The 23275-nt window shown below is 59.1% G+C and overlaps 1 protein-coding gene across 1 annotated transcript; it reads right to left on the bottom strand.

Annotated features, from left to right (window-relative positions):
- Nucleotides 1–221: 221 nt before the first annotated feature.
- Nucleotides 222–22334, bottom strand: RAB20 (RAB20, member RAS oncogene family). The gene is given in 3 exon segments (XM_004577353.2): nt 222–615; nt 618–806; nt 22022–22334. Coding segments are annotated over 3 exon segments (684 nt in total). The 5' UTR covers nt 22194–22334; the 3' UTR covers nt 222–292.
- Nucleotides 22335–23275: the final 941 nt, after the last annotated feature.

The following is a 23275-nucleotide window of genomic DNA, read 5'->3' as shown; positions in this document are numbered from 1 at the left end:
CAGGGTACATACTCAACACAAGGGCCTACCCACGGTCCCTCTCAATACCACAGAACGCCCAGATTGCTGCAGTCAACAAACACCTGTCATTCCTGACTCCGCCTCAACCGACCAGGGCAAAATCAAGCGTACAATACAGGAGACCTAGGTGCCCCGAAGGGGCAGTTGAAGGTAACCACAGCCAAGGATGACCACATTACAGCAGGCCAGCGGAGGGCCACGGGTTCCCAGCTCCTCGCCACAGACAGCCATCACCACCCGCTCGCCCTGCCCTTGGGGCTCCCGGGGCAGATCAGGCGCAGCAGCCCGCCTTGGTCCGTCGGGCGGGCTCAGAGCTGGCAATGTCCACGGTCTGGGCCGGCCCCTCTGCCCTCTGGTGATGGATCACTGGCACCACCATGTCAAACAAGGTCTCGAAGAGCAGGTCCACGTTGTGGCCCGTCTTGGCGCTGGTCTCGAAGCACATCTGTTCGGCGGCCGGCGCGTCCCTCTCATCCATCATCTTGTATCTGAGGATCTTCTTGTACAGGGCCACCGCATCCTCAAGCCGCACCTGCTTGGGTGCCCTGGATGGGGCCCCGCCCTCGGCGGCCACCTGCTCCCGGCTCTCCCCCGACCCTCGCTGCTCAGGTCCACTTTGGTCCCCACGATGGCGAAGAGGCAGTCCTTGCTGGCCGTGTCCGTCAGGCCCAGGAACCTGTCCTCCAGCTCCACCAGGCTCTGCAGCTGATTGACATCATACGTGAGGATGACGGCCACGGCCCCCCGGCAGTACATGGACCCCAGGCCGTGGAACTGCTCCCGCCCTGCAGGAAGATGGGGAGGGAAGAAGTTAGCATTCCTCTAGCCCTGGCCCTCGCCCACGGGCCACCGTCCCAGAGGGATCGGGACCCCCAGGAGGGGAGTCTGCAGCCAACACACCAATGTCCAGTACCAGGAGTTGAGTGACTAAGGCTCCCAGCCAATCAGAGCCCTGCACAGGTGCTACAGCACCACCCGCCTTCAGGGTCAGGAGGTGGCAGGCCCGTGACCCCAGGAAGGGGTTCACTCACAGCCCAGTCAGGTACACAAAGCTGGGCACACCCAGCACCCTGCTGTTCCCATTCTGCTCTCTGCCAAGGCAGTGCCAGCCCTCCTTCTCACCCTCCCCCATCTAGAGCCACGGCCAAGGCAGAGGAGACCAGCGCAGCAGACAGGGAGCCCGACCTGATGGCAAAGGTCCCAACCTGTGTCTTTCACTACACAGTTCTCCGTGCCACACCGCCACCCCATGTCTGCTCACGCTGTAGCTGCAGACAACAGGCCCTTCTGGTCGGGCTAAGACTTCTACAGATGCCCCCTGCTCACCCGGACTGAGATCTCCAGCCACGTACGGCCAGAGGGCAGGCTGGGCCTACGGTCCCCACAGTCGGCCCAACCGGAAACACCCCGTCTCAGCACCGCCTCCGCTTCCAGACTCAGGCATGTGCAGCCTTGCTCAGGGGCACGCACATGGGGAGGCGGGCAGGCCTCACGGGACACCAGGCACCTGCTCTCTTCATCCCCGTGTCCTTGTGCTTGCAACTGCAAGGTGAGATGTCTGCCTCCAAGGCAGAGCCATGGGGCATGGCGACTCTGTGCCCTGTTCTTCAGACAGGAGTTCGCCCTAGGCACTTTCCTGGGCAACTCCCCAATTTTGAATGCATAAACCTAATCTAGTCCTTTCCTGCAGCCCACCTGCAGCCAATGCCACACGCTCCTCCTCTCGCCAAGGGCCCGCGTCCCGGGACCGGCCAGCAGCCTGGATTCTCAGACAGCGGCGAGTTCAAGGGTGTGAGCCAAATGCAAGGGCCACAGCACCCAGAGCAGGGGAGAGCAGACTCCTCCCACCCTCACCCCTAGGGCAGTCGGGCCACTCCCTCAGCCACTACAGGAGCAGCAAGCAAGCACAGCGAGCAGCCACCACAGACACCTTCAGACATTTCCGATGGCCACACAGTGGCCAATCGATGTCACAGCAGCCCTTAGACCTGCGCCCACCCCAGCTCAGCTTTCCACATGTCAACAACGAACAGGACAGCCTCTATCTCAGCCTCCAACTGCACACAGTGCACCTGTCATGTTGGGAAGAGGGGTGCCGAGGAGTCCTGCCCCCCAACGAGGAGCCCTTGCTCCCTGGAACACAGACGGGCTGAGGGTGTGATGTCCACACAAAAACATTCACGCCCAACAGCACTTTCGTAAGCAGACAGCCCACAGAGCACCACCAACTTCCACTTCCCCATCAGATATTGCCTGATTCCAATACTGATGCCTGGCACTGCAGGTCAGCCACCCCACCCGTGGCAAGCCCTGGGGAGAGGCACCTGCTGGACACAAGCCCACGTCCCAGGAGTGCCAGCACAGACCTGCCGACCCTGCCTTAAAGCAGGTGGATGGCTGCCTGCCGTCACCCTCAGCCCAAGGCAGACAGAGGCAGCTGTCAGCGCCTGACCCTCCTGCCGTCAGAGGATGAAGCGGCAGCACTGGGCCTTTGGGAGGATGGATTCCTGAGCGGGCGTACGTCCTCCATCTGATCCCAGCTGGATGTAAGTGGGACAGCAAAAAAGACTGGTCCCTGAGATCGACCTGTGCTGCCTTTGCCACATCCAAGCTGCGCCTGAACGTGAGGTCCCCAACGCACTGTCCAGTGCGGTGTGAACGGGCACCAGCCGGGCTCTCGGGCTCCCTGGTCTGCGAGGATAGGCTTACACTGGGCATTTCACAGGGATCAGTGTGGACAGAAGGACTTGTACCTGGTCAGCCATGCCACGGAGAGGCCACAGCAAAACTGATCCAGATGTTGGCTGGCCTGCGAGACCTGGGGCAGTGTCTGCTAGGTGGGCCTGGCTCCCTGATTCACAGATCTAAAACCCAGGGTCCACTCACCTGGACAGCTAAGCCAGCTCCCTCCAGTGTCTGGGGAAGGGAGTGGCTATCCACCTACTGATTCACCACCGCGAATGATGTAACCCTGCCCAGGCCCTCCCCATATCAGGATGTTTGAGGGGAAGAAAATGCGGTCAGCGTGGGGACACACTTTCTCCTGCACGCACACGTGGCCTTGCCCCGCTCACGCTCACAGAGGGGAACCAAGGTGTGAACGGAGCAGGCTGTGGGCCACAGACACAGGCTTGCGGCCACTCCAGCTCCAGGTGACCTAGCTCTGGTCTGCCTGGCCCACGGGGATGCAGGGAGCTCCCCCCACGAGAGGCCATCCCCCTGCAGCTGCCCTGGAGGCAGCACACAGGTGCTGGCGGGAGTACATCAAAGCCAGCCTGCAGCCACGCCCAACTGTTTCGGGGAGGGGGAGGAAGCAGGGAGAGGAACTGACTGTGAGCACTGACCCCCTCCCAATCCCCACCTTGTGAGCCTGGGCAAGCCACCAAGCCACTTACTGCAACAGGCACCTGCCCAAGGGTGGCTGAGAACACAGAATCAGCTCGTGCAGGTCCCCTGGCTCTGTGCCCGCTGCATGCTGAGCCCATGTGAGCCAGTGCCAGGCAGACCATGAGTCAGGTTCCACCTCTTGCCAAGCAGTGACCCCTTGGCGTGTCCAAGCCACTTCTGAGTGCTGCAGCACCCCTCCCACCATCCACCAACGCCCAACCTGGTCCCTGCACTCTTGGGTGCTTTGTGCCCTCAGACAGGTGGCGGGATCAGTCCACTGAAGAACAGCTAGAGACAGGCTCCAGAAAAACACGCATGTGCAGGCCACGTGACACCAGCACCTGTGGCCTCCCACTGGTTCAAGTGGCCTCAAGTGGCCTAAAGCCTTGGACGGCTGAAAGGAAGCACGCATTCAGGCCACACATCCCATAGCGCCAAGCAGCTTTAACAACAACCCCGACATCTAGCAGGGCCCGGGGCCCCTGGCCCAGGTCCCTGGACCTGCGTGCATGATGGGTCCTGGGTCCGTGTGCCCAGGGCTGGGGGGCCAATTAGAGCCCCTAATCACCTGGCCCGGGTCCTAAGGCTCACCCACAAGAACTGGTCCTCCTCAGTGGAAGAGACGGAGCGGTGGACCTGATGCACATGGCGGACATGGCAGCCAATCAGGGGCCTGCAGAGGACACCTGGTACCACAGCAGAGGAAGGGGGACAGAATACATTGGACAACTACCCCAGCCAAACAATGACAGCAAATGTCTGGGCAAATGGAGACTCTAAGGTGGACTATGTCAGCCAGTGGACATTGAAAGGATTTCCTCAGCCTTGGAGCAGCACTACCAAAACCACTTGGGCAGAACCCTTGGAGTGTGCGCCACATCGGGGACCCCGGGTTGCTATCAAGAGGCTGTTACCCATCCCTGGGTACTGGGGCGGCTGGGAGGCTGGGTATGGCTTCTCCCCTTCTCCCAGAAACGGGAAGAAGAAATAGAGCATTTGGAAACAGTGGTCTCACCCACTTTGCTCTAACCCTCTATCCTTCCCACCCTAATCAACTATATAAATATTATCAAAAATTAAAATAAAAAATTAAAACACCCCAAGCCCTGACTTCTGAGCTTGGGAAGCAGGGTCCAGAGGGTTGCAGCTGTCACAGGAGCCTTAGGAAATCCCTGGAGAAGGTTAACTGAACATCACCACCTCGACCATAGCAGGAGCCACACAACGGCAGGGCCATTGAGCATCTCCGGACGTCTGACCGCAAACGCAGGGACAACAGGAACCGTCCTGTCTCAGGAGGCCCCGCAGAGAGTTCTAGCAAGAATTAAAAGCTTGTCCCATGGGGCCGATGGCGTGATGCACACAGGCACAGTGCGGTGTCCCACACAGGCACCGGTTCATGTCCCAGCTGCTCCACTTCCCATCCAGCTCCCTGCTTGCAGCCTGGGAAAGCAGCAGATGGCCCTAGTCCTTGGGCCCCTGTACCTACATGGCAGACCTGGAAGAGCTCCTGGCTCCTGGATTTGGACCTGCCCGGTTTCAGTCACTGTGACCGTGTGGGGAGTGAACCAGAGATTAAAGATCTTTCTCTGTGTTTCTCTCTCTGTAAAATTAGCCTTTCAAAGAAAAATAAATAAAAGCTTTTCCTGACATTCCCTCTGCCACCGGGTGTATCTGAGGAGTGCCTGGTGTGTCTGTGTGTGTGTGTCGGTGTGTGTGTGTGTCTGTGTGTCTCGGTGTGTGTGTGTCCGTGTGTGTGTGTCTGTGTGTCGGTGTGTGTGTGTCTGTGTGTCTCGGTGTGTGTGTGTCTGTGTGTCTCGATGTGTGTGTGTCCGTGTGTGTGTCTGTGTGTCGGTGTGTGTGTGTGTCTGTGTGTCGGTGTGTGTGTGTGTCTGTGTGTCTCGGTGTGTGTGTGTCTCGGTGTGTGTCTCGGTGTGTGTGTGTGTGTGTGTGTCTGTGTGTCTCGGTGTGTGTGTCTGTGTGTCTCGGTGTGTGTGTGTCCGTGTGTGTGTGTCTGTGTGTCGGTGTGTGTGTGTGTCTGTGTGTCTCGATGTGTGTGTGTCTGTGTGTCTCGGTGTGTGTGTGTGTCGGTGTGTGTGTGTCTGTGTGTCTCGGTGTGTGTGTGTCTGTGTGTCTCGATGTGTGTGTGTCCGTGTGTGTCTGTGTGTCAGTGTGTGTGTGTGTGTCTGTGTGTCTCGGTGTGTGTGTGTATCTCGGTGTGTGTGTGTGCGTCTGTGTGTCTCGGTGTGTGTCTGTGTGTCTCGGTGTGTGTGTGTCTGTGTGTGTCTGTGTGTGTGTGTGTCTCGGTGTGTGTGTGTGTGTCTCGGTGTGTGTGTGTGTGTGTGTGTGTGTGTGTCCGTGTGTCTCGGTGTGTGTGTATCTGTGTGTCTCGGTGTGTGTCCGTGTGTCTTGGTGTGTGTGTGTCTGTGTGTCTCGGTGTGTGTGTGTCTCGGTGTATGTGTATGTGTGTGTGTGTGTGTGTGTGTCTCGGTGTGTGTGTGTCTGTGTGTGTGTGTGTGTGTGTCTGTGTGTGTGTGTGTCTGTGTGTCTCGGTCTGTGTGTCTGTGTCTCGGTGTGTGTGTGTCCGTGTGTTTCGGTGTGTGTCTATGTGTCTCGGTGTGTGTCTGTGTGTCCATGTCTACATGTGTCCGTGTAGGTGCCAGCCTGGCCGCGCCCCTCCATCCGGGTACTGACGTCCTTCAAGGGAGGAGAACAGAGAACAAAGACACATACACAGGGCGGCCACCCAGGGCCGGCCCGACAGCAGACTGGCACTGCCACAGACAGGGCAGGCTGAGCGGCCGCGACCGGCAGTGACCCGAGTCCATTCCCCACCCCGTGGTCAGACACAGCCTGCAGCCAAAGCCCAGGCAGAGGAGGCCCCTCTGGGCCAGGCAGCAACACTCACTTCCTGAAAACATGTCTCACAGCACAAAGGGCATGACAGCCACCAAGGCAGTGTTGTCTGCAGGCCCCCTGTGCCCACCCCACCCCCTGGGCCAGCAGTGCCATGACCCTTGTCCCCATGGCCCCCTATGCCCACCCCACCCCCTGGGCCAGCAGCGCCATGACCCTTGTCCCCATGGCCCCCTGTGCCCACCCCACCCCTGGGCCAGCAGCACCATGACCCTTGTCCCCACGGCCCCCTGTGCCCACCCCACCCCTGGGCCAGCAGCACCATGACCCTTATCCCCATGGCCCCCTGTGCCCACCCCACCCCCTGGGCCAGCAGCGCCATGACCCTTATCCCCATGGCCCCCTGTGCCCACCCCACCCCCTGGGCCAGCAGCGCCATGACCCTTATCCCCATGGCCCCCTGTGCCCACCCCACCCCTGGGCCAGCAGCACCATGACCCTTGTCCTCCCGCCCCTGTGCACCTGGAGACCTGAGTCACCAGGCCGGGGTACAATATTTCTGAAGAAATGTGTAAAAAAAAAAAAATAAACAAATTTAAAAATTTTTAATTAAAATTTTAATTAAAACATAAAACAAATAAAAAATAAATAAATAAAAGAAAGGTGAGGAGGCTCTAGTTCGGTAGTCTAGTGGCTAAAGTACTCGCCTTGCACGCACCGGGATCCCATAGGGGCACCGGCTCCCTGCTGTGGCCTGGGAAAGCAGTGGAGGACGGCCCAAAGCCTTGGGACCCTGCACCCGTGTGGGAGACCTGGAAGAGGCTCCTGGTTCCTGGCTTCGGATCAGTTCAACTCCAGCTGTTGGGGTCACCTGGGGAGTGAATCAGCGGATGGAAGATCTTTCTCTGTCTTTCCTCCTCTCTGTATATCTGACTTTGCAATAAAAATAAATCTTAAAAAAAAAGTGAGGAAGAAGAGAAGGTAGCCACACTCTGATGCACACACAGCACTCAGGGTGATCCCACGCTGGGTGATCTCACGCTGGGCAATCCCACGCTGGGTGCCGGGTGCAACCCAGGGGTGCTGGGTGCAACCCGGGGGGGCTGAGTGCTGGGTGCAGCCCGGGGGGGGGGGGCTGGGCGCCAGCTGCAACCCGGGAGTGCTGGGTACTAGGGTGCAACCAAGGAGGGAGTCCGGGTGCTGGGTGCAACCCGGGGGGGCTGGGTGCTGGCTGCAAACAGGGGGGTACTGGCTGCCAACCGGGGGTGCTGGTTGCTGGCTGCAAATGGCGGGGGGTTGCCAGGAGATATTCAGGCACCTGCAGTGGACAGCTGACCTCGGGCACAGCATCAGGTGCAGGCCTGAGCCAGGCCAGGCAGGGGCAGCTGCTGATGGCACAGAGGCGGGTGCTCCTCCTCAAATGGAACACCTCGAGTGTTGTTTTAACACATAGCAGGCACTGCCATAGCCCTGGCCACTTCCAGGGCCTCCCCCACCAATCCAGGGAGATGGACATTGACCCTGATCCCATGTGCAGCAGTCAGAGGCCACGGGCCCTGATGCCACTGGCCGCATTCACATGGGTCCCCGTCCTACAAGGGCAGAGTCCAGGGTCCCCTGGCTCCTGGCCGGGCTGACGCTCAGGCAGGTTAGGGGAAAGAACAGCAGGTCAGGAAGGAGAAGGATCTCAAGGGGCATCAAGGAATGCAAATCCCAGCAAAGGCGAGAGGAGCAGGGACAGAGAGCCAGGAGCAGCCCAGCACGCTCAACTGGGCCTGAACTGGTCCAGCAACCAGATACCAGCCCCAGCCCAGCCCCCACCAGCATCCCTGGCACATCACAGCCTGCAGAATCCTGTAGCACCATCGGGAGAAGAATCCACGGAACCAAAGAAGAGACCCTCCCCTCACAGCCACACAAGCCCCCTGGGACACAGCGGGTTCAGGGCCAACTTCAAAGGAAGGGGCAATGAAGCAACTGCGCCCAGAGAGAGGTGATGGGAGCACTGAGCTAATCCCCACAGCCCACCGGCATTCCTCCAACCCGTCCTGGACAGCCAGTGGCCAGGGAGGCCACTCCCGGAGGAAGGGAGGGATGGAGGACCACAGCACAGCCCCACTCCAGGGCCTGGCCTCCCACCGGAACGGAGCCTGTGAGGGGCTGGTTCTTTCTGCTGGCCCCTTTGCTCACCCTCACACCTGCAGCCACACCAGTACATCAGTGCCCGGTCTCCCTCAGACCATCGGCAAAGTCGGTGCCCTGTAGCCACTCTCACGGCACCTGCGGGGGCCCTGCCTCAATCCTCCACAACAGGTATACGAACCTGGGCCAGTTTCCCAAACCACTGCAACAATTTCACTCACAGAGTAACTAAGGTTTCTACTAAAAGGGATGTGGATGAGACGAAGGCCAGTCCAGGAACAGCGCACTGGCATGGCAAGTGCAGCCCCGCCGGCCATGGTCACCTCCACGCAGGGCCACAGGAACGCGCCTTCAGAGCAGAAGAACAAACCAAGCACAATGACATGGAACTGGTGAGTGGCCTGGCAGGTTAAGCACCACCCCTACTGCCAACATCCCATATGCGTACGGGCTGGAGCCCTGGCAGCTCCACTGCCCATCCAGCTCCCTGCTAACGAGCCCGGCAAGTGTTCTCCGTGTTCACACATCAGGGATCGTCCAAGTTCAGCCATGAAACATCAGGGCCAAGTGTCTCCCCCACACTCTCTTCTAGTGAATTTAGGGGCTACTTGGGGTACCTATGTGCAGCTTCATGAACTTTGTGCAAAAACTCTTACATGTTTTCACCCCAGTAAAGTGTGTTAGAGCTGAGTCTGTCCTGTATAACTTAATAGGAATGGGTATCGTGGCCCAGTGGGTTAAGCTGCCACTTCAAATGCCCCATCCCTCATCTGATCCAATGCTAATGCGCCTGGGAGGCATGGTATCGGCTCAAGCGCTTGGGCCCTGCCATCCACGTGGCAGACCTGGGTGGATTCCAGGCTCCCTCCCATGCAAGCAGGGAAGGAAGCAAAGCAGTGGACTTACACCAAGCTCTCCGATGTGGGACATGGGCGCCCAGGCAGCAGCATACCCCAAAGTGCCACACCCGAGGTTGACTGCCCACGAGGACGTAAAACCCATGGAAGCAGGGCCTGTGTAACCTAAACATGGTGCCTACTCAGGGCACCAGACACAGCAAGATCCCTGTTCCCCTCAGCTCTGCCTCCCCTGGGCTACAGGGAGCCCAGGGCAGCTTCCTGCTACCCACCCTCTACACCTGGCAATCGGAGGGCAGCTTCCTGCTCCCCCCCACACTACACCTGGCATTCGGATTAAAACCTGACTGACTGTGACTTTGAAGGCCTGGGTCCTGCGGTGACTTAAGAGCCAAGCGTAGCTCTCTTCAACCCAACATGAGCCACAGCACCAGTCCCACTGCGTGCTTCTGACCCATGAGCCTGCCGCACCTCCGCCATCTCCTGCCTCCCCCGATACTCCCCAGCAGGGTCAGAGTAGCCAGATGCCCCCACGACTAGGGCCAGCCCACAGGTCGACACTTGCCTGGGGTCTGACGCCTCACTCCTGAGCTGCTGCCGCTGGGTTAGAGCCAATCAGAGCAGGCGTGAGTCGGTGTTGGAATGCGCGTCAGCCCTGGCTATGGAAAAGGTGCCCACTAACTCAATGACAGGTGCACACGTTTTCACAACCAGGAACAGCATGTTCCCAAGCCACTCACAAGCTGTCATCAGCCCTGACACAGCACAAGCGCAGCTGTCACCTGCTGCTGGGGACTGGGAGAGGCACAGCCTGCAGCAGACTCTCTGTGATCTAGGAGATTCCCAGCCTGCAACAGGAACTTGCCCAGAACTTCACCACCCTCCGACTCACTCTGAGCTTTCCCCTGAAGCCTGCTCTCATCCTGTCCAGCGGCATCCCGGAGCCCGAACTCCTTCCGGCTGGGGGCCTCGGCTTCCGCACTGCCGCTCCTGCTCCCTGTCTGCTCAGAGCTGTCCTAGGGTTAACGCAATCGGGCGTCTCCATCAAGTCTCCATCCATGGAGACCGGGTCACACACACACACCAACACACAAGGGACTTGTCAGGCCTGGGCCAGCCTGGTCCTGAGGGGCCTGGACCAGCTGGCACCAGGGCACACTGGGATGGCCTCAGGGGGAGGGACCATGACAGAGCTGAGCATCTACATCTGCCAGGACAACACTGGGCTCTGGCCAGGCACTCGGCTAACCCACCCCTGTCCCAAGCGATCCTTTACAGGGCATGGTGGCACCCCTTAGAGCACCCACGTGTGACACTGGAGTGCCTGGGATTGGACCCTCCAGTTCAGCTCCAGCTTGCTGATCACACACACCCTGGCAGCAGCAGGTGGTGGCTCCTCCCGCCCACACGGAAAACCCGGATGGAGCTGCTGGCTCCTGGCTTTAGCCTGGCCCAGGCCAGCTGTCCTCGGCATTTGGGGGAGTGAAGCAGAGGATGCATGGTTATCTTTCTCTCTTTTGCAAAAAAATATAAATAAGTAAGCCCTTAAAAAAATTTAAAAAGGCGGACCCAGCATGATAGTGTAGCGGTTAAGGTCCTTGAATGCGCTGGGATCCCAGGTTCTAATCCCAGCAGCTCCACTTCCCATCCAGCTCCCTGCTTGTGGCCTGGGAAAGCAGCAGAGGACAGCCCAAAGCATCGGGACCCTGCACCCGCGTGGGAGACCCGAAAAGAAGTTCCAGGTTCCCGGCTTCGGATCAGCATAGCACCGGCTGTTGCGGTCACTTGGGGAGTGAATCATTGGACGGAAGATCTTCCTCTCTGTCTCTCCTCTCTCTGTACATCTGCATTTCCAATAAAAATAAATAAATCATTAAAAAATTTTTAAAGGGCAAAAGCATGACTCTCACCCACACACACAGAACTGGCCTGCACGCTGGAGTGGCAGACACTCTGCTGATCACAGCAGGGCCTTGCAGGTGCGTGCTGAGTGGCGTCGCAGAGCTCCCAGGAGACATAGGAAGAAACCTACACAGATGCCTGAATGTTGCCTTCAACTTAGCCGCTGCTCTCGCTTGTTCAGGAGCGTCCTGACGGGTCCCCTAACGGGCACACTGGGAGAACCAAGGGGGACGCTGGAGTGAATGCACAGAGGCCTGGCTGTTATGCACAGAGGGAAAAGCACCCCACCCCTCCCACAGCCCCGCGCTCGGGCCCCAGACCAACTCACACACCACCTAGGCACGCCCTCGGCAACCTCAAACACACAAGGACGTGTCCAGGGATGGAGGCTCAGGGCTCCCTCTGCCGGGCACGTGCCCCCCAGAGCAGACGTGCAAGATGAGCCAACCGACCAGAACTGGGTGTTGGGATGAGGCCATGAGGATGGTGGCTTCACCAAGAACAAACGCAAAGCAGCGACAGCAAAGACACACCAACCATGTCCAGGACACACCTTTTTGTTTTTAGCACGAAGTGAGGACCCCCAGGGTCCTCCACACTTCACCACGAAGCCATCCCCGGTCCGATCCCATGGCCTCCGATTGCCCAGTGCTCCTCTCGGGCACCGTCACACCCCAGGCATGCCACACATCCATCCACTTCACACAGGGGCTGGGGCGCCGTGAGCCGCCCAGCAGGAAAACTACACGCCCACCCGGAATCAGACCTGGGAGGCCAGTCCTTGGCTTCTCGGCAAACCACGACAGGCATGGGCCGAGCCAGCCAGCCCTGCCCTGCCATCCGCAGAGACCATGGGAGAGGAGATTGGTCCCTGAAGGCCACCTGTCAGTGACTGCCCTAAGACTCCTAATTAACACGGTACATAGGTTTGGGGGTTTGTTTCGTTTGTTTTTATCAGAAAGCCAGAGTTACAGAAGCAGAGAGTGAGCTTCCGTGCACTGGTTCGTGCCCAACATGGCTGCAGCAGCCGGAGCTGGGCCAGGCTGAAGCCGGTAGCAGCTGGGGAGGAAGCTGGAAATCAGCCTGTGAGTGAGACAGGCGCCCAGGAAAAGCCAAGCACCCACAGGAGCTGGGACGCACTCCTTGGCAACAGCCCGGAACTCCACCCCACGGCGCCCTGCCCTCTCCTCGGTAACCCTACAGGGGATTCCAGCCTTCCCTGGCCAAGGAAGCCTCCTCCAAGAACCCTCCCGATTCGGCTCCACGTGGGGGCCCAGGGCCGGCAGGCTCCCCTGTCCGACACACCGAGTGTACGACATCACCAGGAGTGCCTCTGAACTCACACTTTGTCCTAGAGAAGCGCGAGGAGGTGAGGTGGACAAACTGAAGCCCACTCCCTTCCAAGCCCCCGTCTGCACGCAGCACCCTGGGCACACACTCAGCTCTCCCCTGAGCCGCCGCATGGCCTGCCAGGTGTGTCCTCTCCGTTAAACCACCTCACCCCACCATCTACCCTAATGGAGGCCCTGCCCCACAATACCCCATGCCACCTGCTGTGCACCCATCTAACAGAGCCAAGAGCTTCGTCCTGGGCTCCTGGCAGGTACAGGGCCCACGCATGAGGATTTAGGAGGGCTCCAGGGAGTCAGGACAGGCCCCTGTATGAATAAGGAACCTGAGGCACTCAAAAAGCCTGCTGTCGGCTGAGGAGCCACAAGCCAGTCCTCCGACAGTCAGGACGTGGGAGGTGCAGTGGGTGCCCCACCCACAGCCCAGCAAACCAGGCTTGACCGTCAGATCGGAATCCAGGGCTCAGGTGCCTGGCCACTGACCAGGTAGCCATCACACAACTTTCAAAGGCACTCTCCGGTGTCACATCGCCCAAACGGCTGACACAGTAGCATGTATTAGCTGGCCAGGGCCCAGGACGGCCAGAAACGGAACAAAGAGGAAACAGACCCCAGAGTTAGCAAAAGCACCTGTGAGAACCACTCAATTGCTACACTTCCTATAGGAGCCTGCGGGCCTGGGCGGCCCCTCCCTGGGACCCCTCCTGGCCAACAGGAGTCGCTGTTCCCCAGTAGGACCTACAGTTACCTGCCTTATGTCCGTGCTACAATTCTTCATCACGGTGAGAGACCAAACTCCAAGCTCCTGCATCACAGGCACATGGGACAGCCTCTGCTGCCTCCCGAGGTGCACCAGCAGGAGTGGGATGGGACGAGGCGCAGCCAGAACTCAACCCCGCACCCGCGGGAGCCGACACAGCAGACAGAGGCTTAACACGCGGCAACAGCACCAGCCCCTGGAACTACTTTTAATTACCACTGTACGGGGCACAGTGTGACACGGTGTGTGCCCGAGACACTGCATGTCTGAGCACCTGTCACACCCTCATCTCAGGCAACAGCAGGGTCTGGCGGTCAAGAGTGTACGTGAACAAGGAACCCGCAACTAGTTGGAAACATTACTATTACTGAACCCCTAGACCTGGATTCTGATTCCCAATCACTGATGTCTGGGTGGTGGATGCAAGTGGGGGGTGCTCGCCACAAAGTTCAGGGCAAGCAACTGGGCAGCTCTTGTGCCAGCCCCCAGACTCCCCCAGGAGTTGGGCTGAAGGTTCTCACGGGTTGCAGCTGGGGCTCGTGGCCAGCAGTGGTCGTGACCTTCCTGACTGGGCAGTGATGACGTAGGGCAGCTCTGGTTGGTCTAGGAGGGTTACATGTAAGTGGAGTTCCCCTCCCTGGACCCAGAACTGCCCAAACAAAGCCCTCCAGAGGGCGCTGGCTACCGAGCTCCACCTGCAGGAGAAGCAGGTGGCCTGCAGCTGTAGAGCCAGCACACCGCTCCCCCTCAGTGGGTACGTGAGCTCCGTGGGATAAAGGACAAGCTACAGGGACAGGTACAAGGCTGCAGGGGGCTGGGTCTCAAGTGCACAAAGCCTGGGCAGGCCTATGCACCCCTCCTGGTCCAGGCCTTCCTAAGTGCTACGTGACAACGGACAACTTACTCCAAGACTTAAAATGCCCCAAGGGCTCGGCACAGTCTCTTGCTCCCAGGTAAGTGCCTTGGAAGCACCAAGCCTGCCAGGGAACTCCGGGCTGGGCAGCCACAAGGGGGTAAAAGGGCAGAGAGGAGCCAGCTGTCCCCATCAACAGCAACACCAGCCGAATCCTGAGCAAAAACAGCTCTTAAGAACCTTCCAAAAAACACACCTGCAAACTGAGCCACAATGTGGAAAAAGTTTACAGAAAAGGCCGTGCCTGGACCATCCAGCCTCAGCCAGCAGCTCACACCCCGGTGACCCCACAATGCACAGCGGCAAACCAGACAGGACCAGGTTTCACTTCCGCCACTGGACATGTGGCACTGACCCCCCAGCGCCCCCTCAGAGAGCTCTGCCTCCTTTCCTGGTCAATTTCACTCTCAGGCCTAGTCTTCCAGGAAATACCCTGTTAGGAAACTGAGACATTTTCCATGTTTTGGAGTGTGTTTTTAAGCCAAATTCTAAAAACAGCACAGTCATTGAGCTCTTGTTAAAAATGTATGATAAAATAATATTGTGAAAAGGACCAGCATTGTAGCATCACCAGCTAAGCCTCGGCATGTGGTGCCAGCATCCCATATGGGCACCTGTCTGAATCCATGCTGCTCCACCTCTGACCTAACCCCCTGCTAATGTGCCTGGGAAAGCAGAGAGGCGTGGTCCGAGTGGTCGGGAGACCTGGAGCAAGCCTTTCAGCAAGTGAGCTAGCGGACACAGCTCTCTCAGACCCAGCACGATGGCTCAGTAGCTAAACCCCACCTTGCAACCGCTGGGATCCCATACAGGCCCTGGTTCATATCCCGGCAGCCCCACTTCCCATCCAGCTCCCTGCTTGCGGCCTGGGAAAGCAGTCGAGGACGGCCCAAGGCCTTGGGACCCTGCACCCGTGTGGGAGACCTGGAAGCACTCCTGGCTCCTGGCTTTAGACTGGCTCAGCTCCAGCTGTTACAGCCTCTTGGGGAGTGAACCAGTGGACAGAGGATCTTCCTCTCTGTCTCTCCTCCTCTCTGTATATCTGCCTTCTGCCTTTCCAATAAAAATAATCTCTACTCCTCTCTCTGTAACTTTTTCAAATACACGCTTTAAATGTGCAACAAGGCACCTAGGACTCTCAGAAATAACAGAAAAAGCAGAGCGCTGCCCCGCCTCTGCGTCCCGTGGTTACAGACATGATCTAGAGCAGCCTTCCAAGGACCCGAGCCAGGGAGACGCCGGGGCGCTCCTGCCCGGCCTCCAGGCCCCGCAGGTGACCTTGCTAAGGAGGACACGGTCCAGACGCCTGGGAGGGGGCTGCCCCGTGCTCAGCACCCAGCAAGGAGACAGACTAGCTGTGCCGGCAAGCCTTACTTTGCACACACAAGAACTGGCTGCCAATCATGTGTTTCATTTTCTCTAAAAGGGCCTAAGAATGCTGCAGGCTGGGAAGGGCCTCTAAATGTGCAGGAAGATCACACACTCCCAGGTTTAACGTAACAGGAAGCCCGAGTGGCCCTCAGCCCCTCCCACTTAGAGCGGTGTCTCCAAAGAAAGGCCTCTTGTCCTGGGGTGCCCACCTGCAGCCTGGCAGCCACACAAAGCCGCTTTGCCCCAGCAGGCCCTGAAGGTGGGAGGCAGTGGGGGCGGAGGCTGCTCTCCCACACACGGCGGCTGCTTCCTGGCACTTGCCACTTGGGAAACAAAAGTGGCCTTCAAGGGAAGGGCTATCGCAAACTCTGGACCAGAGTGCCCCTCCCCTGGATAAGGAATCTGGAAGGTTAAGGCGGAGGCTCCACAGCCAGAAGCTGCAGATGCAGCGTGGACGTCCTCACAGCGCAGCGCGCATGCCCGCACGCTGCGAACCCAGCTCCAGACCCCAGGACACAGGGCAACAGCAGCTGGCACCACACACAGGAGTTCTCTCAAACACATCGCAGATCTCCAACTAAGACACAGGAAGCCTCACTCTGTACGGGGCAGAACAACAGATCGCCTGGCCATCTCTTCGAGTGGGAGGTTGCCACTCCTCAGACGCCACTGTCACGGGCACACTTGGAGAGAGAGAGGGGGGGGCTGTGAATCACGTTGATGATCGTCCGTACTGCAAACACACAGGGAAGGAAACTCAAGCAAGTCTGACGAATCAGGAGCTTACCCAAGAAGGCAAGCAGTGAAGCAGGAGTGACCAGACCCCGGGCCTCAGGGGTCAGCGGGGGGACACACATGCCCAGTCACCACCAAGGAACACGGCTTAGGATGGCCGGTTTTACAGAGCAGCTGGGCCAGCTGGGACGAGAACCGGCCCAATGTCGTGTGAGGCAGTGACACAGGAAAATGATTTGGTGACTTCTGAAGAGTTGAACAGGTGCTGGTCGAAGCATCCCAGCCCCTGCAGGACTCAGCTGGAACTGAAGGCTGGGCTACACAGCCAAGGCTCTGGGTGTGTGTACACAGCAACTTTATCCTGGCTTCAAGGAGTGATCCGGCTGGCCTGACAGGGCTCAGTCACTGGACACAGGAGCTCTTTGCCAGAGCTCTTTGTCAGCGCAATGGCCAGTGCTGACCTGGAGTGATCTGGGTAGGGGAATTCCAGGTCTGGGCAAGTATAAGAGCTGCCTCCGCAGAACCCCAGGCCATCCGGAGCCCGCCTGGCCCTCGTGAATTCCCTGAAGGGCATTACCGACCAATCCAAGCAAGTCCGTGAGAACAACTGGCCAGTGCTGGCCACACACCCCTCAGCCCAACTCGAGCCTGGGGGTGACGCCACAGCTGCCTGGCTCCCCGCACTGCACTTCACAGTAAACACCTACTTTCTCCCACCACCCTGTGTCAGTGACTGGCTTTGGATGTCAGGCAAGCAGACCCAGTTTGGGGGTTCCACTTTAATGCCCCCAATCAGTTTGGAGTGTTTAGCAACAAATCCAGTTCCTGCTTAGGGCCTGGGAGAGCAGCGGAGAATGGCCCAAGCGTTTGGGCCCTGTACCCACGCGGGAGGCCTAGAAGCAGCCCCCGCTTCAGGCTGGCCCACCTCTGCAGCTGCAGCCATTTGGGGAGTGAACCAGCCGATGGAAAACCTTTCTCTATACTTTCAAATCAATATGTATTTAAAACAAATGAACAAAACTAAAGATATCTTGGGAACCCAAATGTGGGTCCCTGGGGTTCTGTGTGTGGTTTCTGCCCAGTTACTTTGAGTCTTACTCAGTAAACAGAACTTTGCATTTCCCAACACCAGGCTAACCTGCCCCAGCCTAGTCTTCATTTCCTCGCCCCCTGCAGTTAGACCCTCAAGGTGGCCAGGGCCACACCCCTGCTCCATTTTCCGAATTCCCCACCCTCAAGGCACCCTCTGGATCTTTCTCTGTGATCATGAATGCACTTGGGCTGTGAATTCCTCCCCCTTGTCTGTTGTCCTCTTGTCCTGCTGAGTGCATTCCTTGAACCTTGCAATTTGGCCCTAGTACTTTAAAAAAGAATTAGTAATTTTTATTGGAAACTCAGATATACAGAGAGGAGAGACAGAGAGGAAGATCTTCCATCTGCTGATTCACTCCCCAAGCAGCCCCAGCAGCTGGAGCTGAGACAAGCTGAAGCCAGGAGCTTCTTCCAGGTCTCCTGTATGGGTGCAGGCTCCCAAGGATTTGGACCACCCTCTACTGCTTTCCCAGGCCACAGGCAGGGAGCTGGATGGGAAGCGGAGCAGCCGGGATATGAGCTGGTGCCCACACGATCCCGGCACACACTAGGCTACCTGCCGCGCTGGGTCAGCACTTCTCATCTCAGGTATCTCATTTGGCTCTTGACGTCTTCCAGTCTTCCGCCATTTCTAAGCATTGCTGAGGCAGTCACTTGAAGACCTTTGCCAACGACCCTGCAACCCCCATCCCCTGTCCTGCGTGGGAATAACCACCTTCACGCTGTGAGACGCAGATCTCCCCACGCCAGCCGCTGCTCGGCCCCATCTGGACAATCTCGACGGGGGCTGTGAGCCAGGAAGGCTCTGCCTCCTCCCCGTGGGTGCAGCAGAGAAGGGGGGCCTAGTTGCTGCCGGCTGGACCAGCCCCAGCCCCTGGCTTCTGGTTCAGTCTTCACTCCACTTTTGCTCCACGAGGGCCTGGCTGACCATGTCTTTCAGAGGCCATGCAACATCGAGGGAAGAAAGCCCTTCGCTCTGGTCTCTAAAAGTTTTGTCAAGGGACCAGCATGTGGCATGACAAACTAAGCCTCGTTCTGTAGTGCCAGTATCATACGGGTACCAGTTCGAGTCCCAGTTGCTCCACTTCCAGTCCAGCTCCCTGCTGATGCCCCTGGGAAGGCAGCAGAGGACGGCCCAAGTGCACCCACATGGGAGACCCGGATGCAGCAGGTGGAAAAGCTCTAACTCCTCCTTTCAAATAAACATATCTTTAAAAAATTTTTCTGGGCCTGATACAATAGCCTAATGGCTAAATCCTCACCTTGTATCCGCCAGGATCCCATCTGGCCACCAGTTCAAATCCCAGCTGCTCCACTTCCCATCCAGCTCCCTGCCTGTGGCCTGGGAAAACAGCCAAGGACGGCCCCAGTGCTTGGAGCGCCGCACCCACGGGAGAAACCCAGGCATCGGTACATCTCTGGGGAGCCGTTTGTTCCCAGCTCCTGGCTGCAACCTGGCTCTGCTCTGGCTGTTGCAGCCATTCAGGGAGTGAACCAGCAGACAAAAGATGGCTTTGATCTCTGCAACTGCCTTTCAAATTAACCTTTAAAACGAGAAATCTTTCAGAGGTGTTCTGTGGCCTTCGCAGTCAGTCAGCAAACACTTTTGTCCTTAATTAGTCCACTCAAGGAGGCTTTGACCTCTTCCCCAGCCCCAGAATTGGTGGACACCCCAGGGCTGGACCTCTGGGAGCTGCTGCAGCCCTGCTGCTGCTTGAAACCCTGCCAGCCAGCAGGGCTGGGCCTCTGCCTCCGGTCTCCTGGCCCTGAAGGGCCCTGGAGTGAAGTCCGGCCAGAGAGAAGGCGACTCTGGAGGCCCCGCAGGTGCAGGTGCGCGCCTCCTGAAACCCGGCCCTCCCCTCCCCAGCCAGCTCAGCAGGAGTGCACACAGAGGGGTGAGGTAAACGGGGTGTCCACAGTCACGCACCTGTTGTTTAACACCAGTCAGCAGGCAGGCAGGCCGAGATGGCCCCGCTATGCGGGGACCGGGGCTGCCAGCGTCCGTCCCACCCCTCTCCCACGGCATCTTTATGAAGGCAATCTTCACCACACAGGGGAGGTAGGTGCTACGAAGCACACTTGCAACAGAGGCACATGCGCAGATGAGAAGCGCTGCCCAGGGCTGTGTGCATGGTGGAAGGAGTGGGGGCGCTCTACCTCATCCGGCTCCCACAGCCCCAGGGACTCCCTCCCGGATGGCATCGGGGTCACGGGACAGCATGGCCGAGACCACCCAGACAGTGGCTCAGGGGGCAAAGTCAGCGACCAGGGCGGTTCAAATAGCTCCCCAGAGATGTCCCGATGCCTGGGACCTGCAGCTGCATTCCAGCAGGGAGAGCCGGCACTGAACACTGAGTCAGCTCTTAAACCAGGAACCGTGGACACTGAAGGCACCGCTGGCCAAGGGTGGGCGTTGCGGCTCAACCAGCTCATCTGCCACCAGAGTGCCACGTTCAGTCCCTGTTCTTTGTCTCTGCTGCTCTGCTCCCTGCTCAAGGTCTGGGAGGCAATAGACAGCGGCCCAGAGCCTCGAGGTCTTGCCATCCTCCGGAGACCCAAGTGGTACTCCTGGCCCAGCTCGGGCTGTTGTGGGCATTCTAGGAAGGGAACCTACAGAGGGAAGAGTTTTCTGTCATGCCTTTGAAATAATGCTTTTTAAACATCACTGCTAGCTAAAGGTCCAGACGGGAGTGCATTATCAGAAAAAGGAGAAAGGGACACATCACGTCAGATACCGTGGCTGACCGTGCCCCAGCCACAGGACGCAACACCTGCAAGGCGTGGAGTGGGCTGTTCAGATGAGACATGCCAGCCTCCATCTGTGGCGCCAGCATCCCATACGGCCACCAGTTCAAGTCCCAGCTGCTCCACGTCCAACCCAGGCAGCAGAGGATGGCCCAAGCGCTTGGGTCCCTGGCCCCACCTGGAAGCAGCTCCTGGCTTCAGCCCAGCCCTGGCCTCTGTGCCCTTTTGAGCAGTGAGCCAGAAGATAGATCTGTGCGTGTGTTTCTTCTTCTAACTCTGCCTTTCAATTTAAAAATAACCCTTTTTCAGAAGGAACTCTCCCCATCCCCCACTGCAAGGGGTATTCAGCCTTGCAAACTGGGTTCAGGAAAGCTGTGGAGGGGCTGGACGGCCTCTGGCCAGCCATGCTGGCACCTCCCAGGGGCTCCAAGGCCGGCCACCACACAGAGAGCTCTTTCAGGGGACCAGAGGTGGAGTGCTTGAGGCCTGAGGGCATTGTTCTGCCCACAGCAGCCTGACCTTCAGGCCCCCAAAGCTAATCCCATTCCACACATAGTCAGTCTCTCATTGTCCCTGGGGCAGCAGCGTGGGAACCCACACAGTGACAGGGCAGGGCGCGAGCCCACCCGGTTCAACTCCCACTTCAGAACCAGGGCCCACCCAGCAGCCACCTGACACACTGCAGGAGCCGACATGTGACATTGCTGCACGGTTCCCACAGAGTGGAGGGAGGTGACACAAGACCAGGACTCTCCCTGCTCTCCGGACGTGGGAGCAAACCAGGCTAATGAGCGTTACCCCCTGCCCCGCCCCCACGCACCTCCCAAGGACCGAGCCGGATGCAGACAGATTCCAAGATGGCCTGCTGCTAACGTCTGGCCCCAAGTCCCTGCGCCTGCATGACTCGCAGGATTAAGTATGGTTAAGGACACTGTGCTGAAGGCACCTTGCCAACAGCAAGGCCTTCCGTCACCTCCAGGGCCCAGACACGCCAGGTGCCCCAGCCACTGCCCACGCTGGCCCTGGGGAGGCAGCGGACTCCCCGGGTTCCGGGAATGAGGTGGCCACGGGCAGGAAATGAGTTAGCGCCTGTAGGACACATCACAGCAGCACCATTACAAACTCTCAATGTACCGGAGGCTGCCTTGACACTGACAGAGAAAGTGGCCAAAGCTTCAACCTCACACACAGGGCAAAGCGGTCCGGGGAGCCCCATCCACCTACCTGGGCAGCCAGCATCCCTCCCGGGCTCCACCCACCGCGGGCTCCGGTAGGAGGCTGAAGTAGAGGAGCCTGCAGCGTGGGAGCCGGAGTGGGAGCGGGAGGAGCGAGTGTTCTCACCTGGGTTGCCGTGATAACGCACCTGAGTCAGGGTATGGGCTTTCAGGAAAACAAGACAGCACGGGCGGGCGGGGGTGCGGAGGCAGCGGACGGCAGCCCGCAGGGAGCTCAACGCAGAGGAGTGAAAAGAAGTCTTCAATTGCGTTTCAGACTGACTGACAACTTCTCACGGCTCATCCAGTTTTCATATTTAAGGTACAAATTCCTTACGCACGTTAGGGGCCGCCAGCAGGGCCATACATATATAGGGAGTCCGCTTTCTAAGGCCTCACACAACACGCAGGTACTAGCCCACCAACACCTTAGCAAGGCTTAGCAAGGCTTAGCAAGCCCGGAGGACCCCGACGAGGGCCAGGGCCGAGCTGGGACGGAACAGGATACGCAGCAGGTGCGCTGCGGGCCCCGACCCGCCCCCTCCTCCCGGCGCCGGGCCTCTTTCCCGGACCACCACCTCCGCTCGCCCGGGGCTCCTTGGGTCCAGCGGAGCAGGGCGCCCAGAAGCGCGCCGGCGGGGCCCTGGAGCGCCCCCGCAGCGCCCCAGCAGCCTCACCTGCTGTGTCCCAGATGGACAGGTTGTAAGAGCGCCACTGCTTCAGGTAGAAGGCGCCGCCCACCGTGCTGACCGTGTCGGGGAAGCGCCGCTCCATGTAGCGCTGCAGCAGCGACGTCTTGCCCACGTTCATGTCCCCCAGCAGCACGATCTTGCCGTCGGGCTTGCGCATCTTGCTCCCCGCCCGAGAGTGGAGCAGCCACCCCCCGGACGCCCGGACCCCTGCGCCCCCCACCAGCCCTGCGCTGCGGCTCCCGCTCCGCCCCGGGGGCTTCCTCCCGGGGCCACCCCGCAGCTCGGACTCCTGGCGGCCAGGAGTCGGAGCTCGGGGCTCAGCAGAGGAAAACGAAAGTGGCGGGGGCGGTGCCGCTGGTTCTTGGCCGGCTCGCGGCGCGGCCAGGGGTGGGGGTGGGGAGGCTGCCCTGGGCGCCCTCGCGGGCTTTGACCGCGGGCAGTCACGAGGCGGGCCTTCTGGGCAGGTGTTTCCTTTTGCAAAGAGTCCTTGTGGCTATCTTACTCGCGGCAAAGGGCGAGAACACGACTTCCGGGGCCCAAGCTTGCCCTGCTACCTTTGAAGCAGAAACTCTGACTTTGGCTGGGACCAGGGAGCCCCACTCCTCAGCAGGAACCCCGTTCCTCCTCACCCACCACTCTGCCTTCTCCAAACGGGGCTGGGGTCGCTTTGCGGGAGTGACAGGACCAGCATCTAGGGGGCTGCTGACCTGGGGGCGACCAGCACAGGACAAGGGTCCTGCTCTCTACGGGTCAGCAAGGACTTTTAAAATAATCCCAGGCTGAGTGAGGCGAGCCTGGATGAGAGGAGCCAATTGCCCAGGAGTTCAAACTCAGGCCCTGTCACAGGGTGAAGCGGGACCTGGTTGGTTGGTGAGTCTGGTGGTTGGGAAGCCCTGGACAGCCCCCGGGGACAGTGGCCTGGAGTAGGAGGAGGGGCGAACCACTTCCCCTTCGCACTGCTGGCTGCAAATGACAAAGGGCTCTAGCGGTTCTGTAAGAAGGGTGGGGCAGGACCGCCTTCCCTTCAGGTGTAGCCTGCAGCAGCCAGCAGCCCTCTGACCCTCCCCGACTGGGCCAAGGCTGCCCTGCCTGTCCCCCTGGAGCGCCAGGGCACTGGCCGCTGTGCCCCGTGGGATGCAGTCTGTCCTCTCACCTGGACCCCACTACTCTGTTCTGGAAGAAGCATTTGAAGTACAGGGGATGCTGCCCACGCAGGCCCTGCCCCGGCACAATGACCTG

The sequence above is a fragment of the Ochotona princeps genome, chromosome 12 (genome assembly GCF_030435755.1).
Source record: "Ochotona princeps isolate mOchPri1 chromosome 12, mOchPri1.hap1, whole genome shotgun sequence".
NCBI lineage: Eukaryota > Metazoa > Chordata > Mammalia > Lagomorpha > Ochotonidae > Ochotona > Ochotona princeps.
Note: the sequence above shows the minus strand (reverse complement) of the source record. Positions and strands in the feature narration are given on the sequence as shown.